Source organism: Hippopotamus amphibius, chromosome 17, assembly GCF_030028045.1.
Source record: "Hippopotamus amphibius kiboko isolate mHipAmp2 chromosome 17, mHipAmp2.hap2, whole genome shotgun sequence".
NCBI lineage: Eukaryota > Metazoa > Chordata > Mammalia > Artiodactyla > Hippopotamidae > Hippopotamus > Hippopotamus amphibius.
The window spans coordinates 48,297,161-48,304,090 of NC_080202.1; the positions used below are offsets into that span (position 1 = coordinate 48,297,161).

A 6,930-nucleotide genomic window follows, 5' to 3' on the forward strand; every position below is an offset into this window, starting at 1 on the left:
CGTGATCTGCCTCTCCTCTCTTCCTAGACCGAATCTGCTCAGGTGCCCTATATGCCCTCTGAGGGGGTGCAGGAAAGGAAGGAGAAGAGTGCCCATGAAGAGATTTTTGTCTGCTCAGAAAAGTAAAATTAGATTTAAGACTTGCAGGAAAAACATCAGTAGAGTAGCTCCCCAACTAATTGCACTTCAAAATATATACAAAAGTACGAGAGTGATACAGTTGTAGTAGGAAAAGAATGAGGTAAATGAGATAATGAATGAGGAGGAAATGGGTATCTACAGAAAGACATTTGTCAAAAGTAAAACAGTATAAATACAGCTGATTCACTTTGTTGTATAGCAGAAACTAACACAACATTGTAAAGCAATTATACTCCCATAAATATGTATTTTTAAAAAAGCAAAACACATATATCCCACCAATTATTTTACATTTTCTTGCAATTTACCTATAGGCTCCTTAAAGAAAGGAGGAAATGACTGGCTTATATACATGTACAATACATATATATAGGCTTATGTATTAAGCTGACTTACATATAATTAAATATTATATATGTATAAAGTTATTGGGCCAACTGTAACAATAAGTTGGGATCACTATGATTATGACTGATGAGTGTTTTCTGAGGAGCATTCAGTGATAGTCCTAACAGCAAAATGCATGTAATTTTCAGTATCAAGGTAACCAGCCTCAGAATTGAGAATTTCAGTTGTCTCAACTCAAAAACTGAAACAAGATGAATGTGAATACACACACACACACACACACACACACACACACACGCTTTTCAAGTCAAATCCATGACAAGTATGACTAGAGAAACTGTTTCTAATTCTGTATAAGATGATGCTATTATAAGAGCTGGTTTATCAGGTTGACAAATTCTGTTTCCAGGAAGCTAACCAATTCCTGGCATTACTTAACAGATGAACTTGTTTGGTAGTTCCAGCGCTGAGAACACTAGGGGAATGGTTTGGCTCTATCTGTTGAAACCCAGGACAACTGACACAGGTGAAACAAAGTAATAGAATCTGATTTTGCGTCAAAGTTGCATACATTTCTAGAGGCAAACTGGTTCTTAAACTGATACTTCAAACTGAGGACATGGATAAAGACAGGAAGCAAATCAAGTGGTTCTTTTAGGCATTTTTTCCTGGATTGGGATTTTAACTGAATTATCTGTGCTACCATAGGCATTTCTTAAAAAATAAAAACAAAGAAACAAATGATATAAAAACAAATAGCAGTTTTCTTAGAGTGCAGCAGTCAGTTATACGGACTTTGGAGTCAGAAAGACCAGAGTTTAAGGAGGCCTTAAACAAGTCACTTATTCTCCCTAAACCTCAATTTCCTCATCTGTAAAATGGAGATAATAAAAGCTGCTGTAAGACTTAAGGGAAAAAACAACAACAACAACAACGACAAATCTTACAAACTATTCCTCATGGTACCTAACATTTAGTAATGCTGAAAAAAATGCTGGCTATTATTATCATCAATGGAAAAAAGGTTAATGGGAAAAGACTGGAGGCCACAATCTATCCTAGTACTTAATTTTATTTCTGCTTTTTATTAATAATTAACAATAACCATTTACTGAATACCTATCATGTATTATACATTTGACAGTCTTGAAAAATACCTGAAGGTATTCAAACTCTAGGGGTAAAAAGACAAACAACACAGAAATACAAGGTTATACAAACAAAGAGATTGAATTCGACAAGATACAAACCAGAATAACACAAACACATGTGTAAAAAAATTTTTTTTATAATGTGAGTAGCAAGAGATTATATAGATGATTTTACAGAATATGCTTCCAGAAAAGCAAGCTGTTCCAGCTATGCAGGAGAGCTTTACAAATGAACTGAGGAGGAGAAGGGACATGAAAACAAGTGAGCAGTGGAGGAAAAGAAAAGAGGGACTGATCCTCAGTGAATAGTAATGCTATCACATAGAGCAGAAAGGTGTGCTGGCACAGAAGCCTTTAAGAGGACTGGGAAAAAACAGGAGTGACACCACAGAAGCTAAGACCAAAGAACAGCAGGGGGAGGTGGAGGCCAGGCAGGTCCAATAGGGTAGTAAGGGCAGAAACAATTTTACAGGGAATTGAGAAGCTGCAGATTAAAAGAAAACTGGAAGTTGTGGAAATCAACAATTCATTTATGGGCTTTACATGTGGACAAGCTGAGGCAGAGGTAATAGGATGCTATAACCTTGAAAAGACTTTCGAAGGATGGGGGTGGTCTGACACACTTAAAAGCTACCAGAAAGAAGCACAGAGCAAGAAGTTAATTCTAGAGATTAGGAGGTTAAGGATCTAGGGGGAAGAATATTCACAGAAAAAAGCAAGGGGTCTCTGAAACAAGGTTTACAGTTCAGGCTTAAAACGTGGAAGCTCTTCAGCAGTCTCAAGCAGACAGCTATCCATAATTACCCAGCAGCGTGTACTTTTGCGGATACCCTGACCTAAGGCATGGGGGCTGCCAGGCAACACACTCCTCTCTCATTAAGCCCCAGCAGGAAGCCACTCTTCCAGACTGAGCTATTACTTCTATCTAAAAGGATCTTAAGGCACTCCCCTTTATGAATTTCCTTAGCTAAAAACCCAGAAAAGTTTCCAGAAGTAACATGTCCTTCGATAAACATTGTTGTCCCACATGATGCCAGGCACTCTCTCTTTTCCATACATACAATCCCAAAATTTAATCTGTTTTCACTTAACAAACGATTTCTTCATCTTGCCAATGCTCTACTCTATCCAGCTCTGCCAGATCAGCTGTGTACACTCCTCACTCAGGAGACCCTGTGCTTCAGAGTGTCTGTAAGTCAGATTTGACTATCTTACTCTTCATGACATGTTACATACTCCCACTGCTTCCAGCCTGTCCACACCTGGGCAAGCATCACTTCATGGCAAGCATAAGCAAAAAAGCCTGATTCTTAATTCACAAGAAGCATTTTTCCTTTTTCCTTCAAGGCCCTGGTTGAAGCTTTGCTAGATCTCAAAGTCAGATTCTGGTGTTTACTTTTCTGTTTCTGGGATATAACAGCCCTTCAGTATTAATTGATGACTTAAAATTTTAAAATACATATTACAAAGTAAGCTATTGCTTCCTCATAAGAATCACTATATGGCCATCATATTTTATTTTAATGGTTAATGAAATTAACCTTAGAGGTCTGAGGACTATAGGATAATGTATGTCAATCCCAAAACTACAGAATTGATCTCTCCCTCCTACGTACCTTTACAGTTTTGACAAAGTACCTATAACACCTCATTGTGCTCATTTGTTTACATTTCTGGTTCACCTTACCTAACTGTAACTTCTTACACACAGGATAAATGCATGTACAGGGCCTAACATTATATGTAACACATAAGGGATGTTCAATAAATGGGCAAAGAAAAAACGGAGAGTTTACATAGTCAGAATCAAGAAAACCGCTTCTTATCCTCTACGTATTCCCCTAAGTAATGCTCAGTTGGACTGATACTTTTCACAAATGCCTAAAATTCAGTGTTAAAAACCAACCATCATTTTGTAAAATATCAGAAATCTAGTTGTGACATAGCCATGTTGATTCATTAAACTCTGATTACAATTTCAATCAAAACAGTTGCTGACTTTAGAGTCTACACAGGTGGTCAGATTCTAGTCAAACTGAATTCAGATTGGTCTAACTGGGAGCTCCCAACAGCCTTGAAACCCTAGACACAAGGCATCTGTAAATCACAATGATTCTGACTTCAGACCAAGTTATCAAACCAGAACCACACCATCCTAAATCCTATACTCAGTTCATGATTGTTTCTTGTAACATTTCCAAGCTGTTACACATTTTTCAGTAATACTTCCCACTAAATTTTAGACTGCATTTACAGAGTCTAAATAAACACTAATAAATTAATCTTAGGTGTTATTAACAGCTTTTGCCACTATAATTACTAAAACTAGGAGAGAATTTTGGTGTGACCAAGAAAAAATGACCAGTCAACCCCAATTTTTTTTATAATCACATAGTATCAAAGCCAAAAAAAAAGACTATTTCCTATTATTTACAGGGATAAGTGTAATTTCCACTAGAAATTTACTGCAGCTAACAGCCAGTATAAAAATCTGAGCTGTTTTCATTACCAACTCAAGCTGTCAAACAAGCTTGGTTCTGGGGCTTAGAACAGCTCAGGAAAATGTAACTGTTAACCAAGGAACCTGCAGGGCAGGAACTCAAATTAGTTTTAGTCCTTTCCTCACTGGGCTAGAGTTTAACTAGTATAATAAAAATATTAATAAGTCTATGTTTCTCTCTTATTACTCCTGGACTTTATTTAGGACTATGTATAGCAACTAAAGCATGCTAACCTGGGGATCTGACTTTTCATCATTTGTATCACCAAAACAGAAACTAGTATTTAAGAGAGAGACTCTGTGTGTGTGATTGTACATATATCCTTGCTTAGCCTATACAAAGCAAACTAAAGGCCAGGTTCTAAGAGAATTCAGTATTAGCTCTAATTGCATGTCAAGGTCATCTACTAAAAAGAAACCAAGAATGGTATGAGGGGAGAGTGCTGAAGGAAACGAGGCAGTGGTTCTTAAATCAGCTTGCCTAATATACTGCAACCACCAGGCAAGTTAATTCTCCCCTCACTGTCTCACTTTCTTCATGTAAAAAATGACATGGAGACAAGTGAGACAACACCAAGTTTTTGGTCCCTTTTCCTTTAAGGCTCTGGACTTTACATATATAGTTCCTTTCCTCCCCATCATTGTCTCTCCATATATTCACACACTTAAACTTCTTGAAAATATCTTGAAATGTGAAAACAGGCTGACATCTATTTCACTGTTAGGCATGAAACATAGTCAACACATCTGGACACTAACTGATTTAGCAGTCAAGAAAGTGGGGAGCAGGAGGTCTGCACACCCTCAGGTATTTCACATTCCCCTTTGGAACCTAAGACTGCCCCCGCAGGACAAAAAGAAAAGACTTATTAGAAAGATTATCCCAATGCAGGTTCACGAATCAATTCAAAGCTTTAGGTCAATCATCAAATTCCAGAACACAAAATAAATGTGTGAAATCTGGGGAGGACAAGAAGAATCATGAGCCCCAATTGTAGTAAATGTTCGATGCGTATTTGTTGAATTATGTATTTAAATACCAGGCCTCACTGGGTTCCTTTTCTGCTTACTGTCACAGACTTTCCCACGAAAAGCAAGCACTTCTGAAGTAAAGCATGGGAAGGACACAGTAAGCCCAACAAATGAACAAACCCAGCCCTTACTGTATGAGAGGCAGTATGGAATGGAACAAGACAATTCATTCAAAGCCAGAGTGTGAAGATGGGCCACAAAAGAATATCTGCCCAATGTGACACAGCAAACACTTAACCTCCTCCAAAAACGACTTGACCTTGCTATAGGGCAAAGCAAACATTAATGTTCCCTCTTCACAGATGCAATCAATGGCTGCATAAATGATCCTTTTACTGAAGTTTACCCCCTTGATTATTTAGCACAATACCAAATACTCTGCAAAACTTGCGACTGCGGACAACGGTATCAAAATAACTCATTCAACAGGAGAAGCAAAGTACAGTACGTCTAAAATGTTATTTGTAACTTAATCTAGTCCAATAGTCACTTGGTAAGTTACCAAAAGGGACGTGAAATATAACTCAGTTCAAATGCTGAGCGTGGAAGACATTAAAAGCTTTTCTTAGATTACATCTTCACAACAGAAATTGCGAATGTCGATTAAAAAGCAAATAATTTCATATTCTTTTGTGTAGTGAACGTTTCTCTCTTTCAAAAGTTACATAATTTCAGGGATACCGCTGGATTAAAATAATGGATGTAAAATACTGCAGCAAGATTTTTTCAAAAAGTAGGCTGTGTCCTAAACCTCCAGCAATCTGCGTGCGGCTCGCATTTCTCAACCGCGCGGCTGATAACAGGGATTGCCGTTTTAATCGCCTCCCAGCCTATCTCCCTGCACGCCCTCCCCCCTGCGCTGGGGCGCGCACAGGGCTCGAGAGCAAGCCCCGGGAACTCTCACAGGCCGGCCTGTGTGAGCAAAGGGAAGGAAATGACACAGGCAGGAAAAAAAAGCAAATCAAGGAAAAGACACAACAGCAGCTGGGCCTGCACCAGCCTCCAGCCCGGGCCCCACACTGCGCTCGCGCTCCCCCGCCCTCGGGCTCGCGGTCCGGCTCGCTCGGCCCGCTCCGGAGCGGGCTGCCCCGCCAAACACGGGCCCTCGGCCCGCCGCCGCTTCCTCGGGATGCGCCGGCCTCGCGGCCCGGAAGGAGGCTGCCGAGTGGGCTCCGCCGGCCGGGGCCGCCCCGGAGGGCCGGGGCGCCAGAACCCCCGCCCGGGCCGCGGAGCCGCCAAGCCGCGAGCTGGGCGGGCGGGCGCCGGCGGTCCGCAGCCCCAGCCGGGCGGGCTGTCCATGCCTGTCAGGCGGCGGCCCAGGGTCCTCCTCCCCTCAGTCCGGGGCGGGGCAACGCGAAGCAGCGCGGGCACAGGCCGGGGCGGTGGCGACACTCACCCATGGTGGCGATGGCGGCGGCGGCGTCTCGGGCCCGAGTGTCACCTCCGCAGCCGGAGCTGCATGCCGGGGGCCCGGGCGGCGGGGACGGCAGCGGGCCTGGCTCCGCGCGGGGGGCGCGGGCTGCGCTCGGGGCCCCCGCCGCCTCCCCAGGCTCCGGCTCCGGCTCCGCCCGCGGCCGGGCGCTGTGGCATGGGCAGGGTGGCCCGCTACATCCCCGGCGCTCCTCGGCTCGGCCCAGCCCGGCCTCGGCGGCGCCGCTCGGCCCGCCCGACCGCCAGTCCCTCAGTCCCGCAGTCGCTCGGTCCCGCCGCCGTTCTCCACCTCAGGAACGCTCCGAAAAACAAACCGCTGGTCGCGCA

At 43.0% G+C, this 6,930-nt stretch overlaps 1 protein-coding gene across 4 annotated transcripts in view; it reads right to left on the reverse strand.

Moving 5' to 3' along the window:
- MAP3K3 (mitogen-activated protein kinase kinase kinase 3) overlaps nucleotides 1-6,930 on the reverse strand; it is a 59,201-nt gene extending 52,271 nt beyond the window's left edge. For 3 of the 4 annotated variants that reach the window (XM_057715695.1, XM_057715693.1, XM_057715694.1), the window contains exon 1: nucleotides 6,569-6,930. In XM_057715695.1, the coding sequence (XP_057571678.1) occupies nucleotides 6,569-6,572 (4 nt within the window). In that variant the 5' untranslated portion in view covers nucleotides 6,573-6,930. The remainder of the gene's footprint in view (nucleotides 1-6,568) is intronic. The other variant, XM_057715696.1, reaches the window with a different exon arrangement.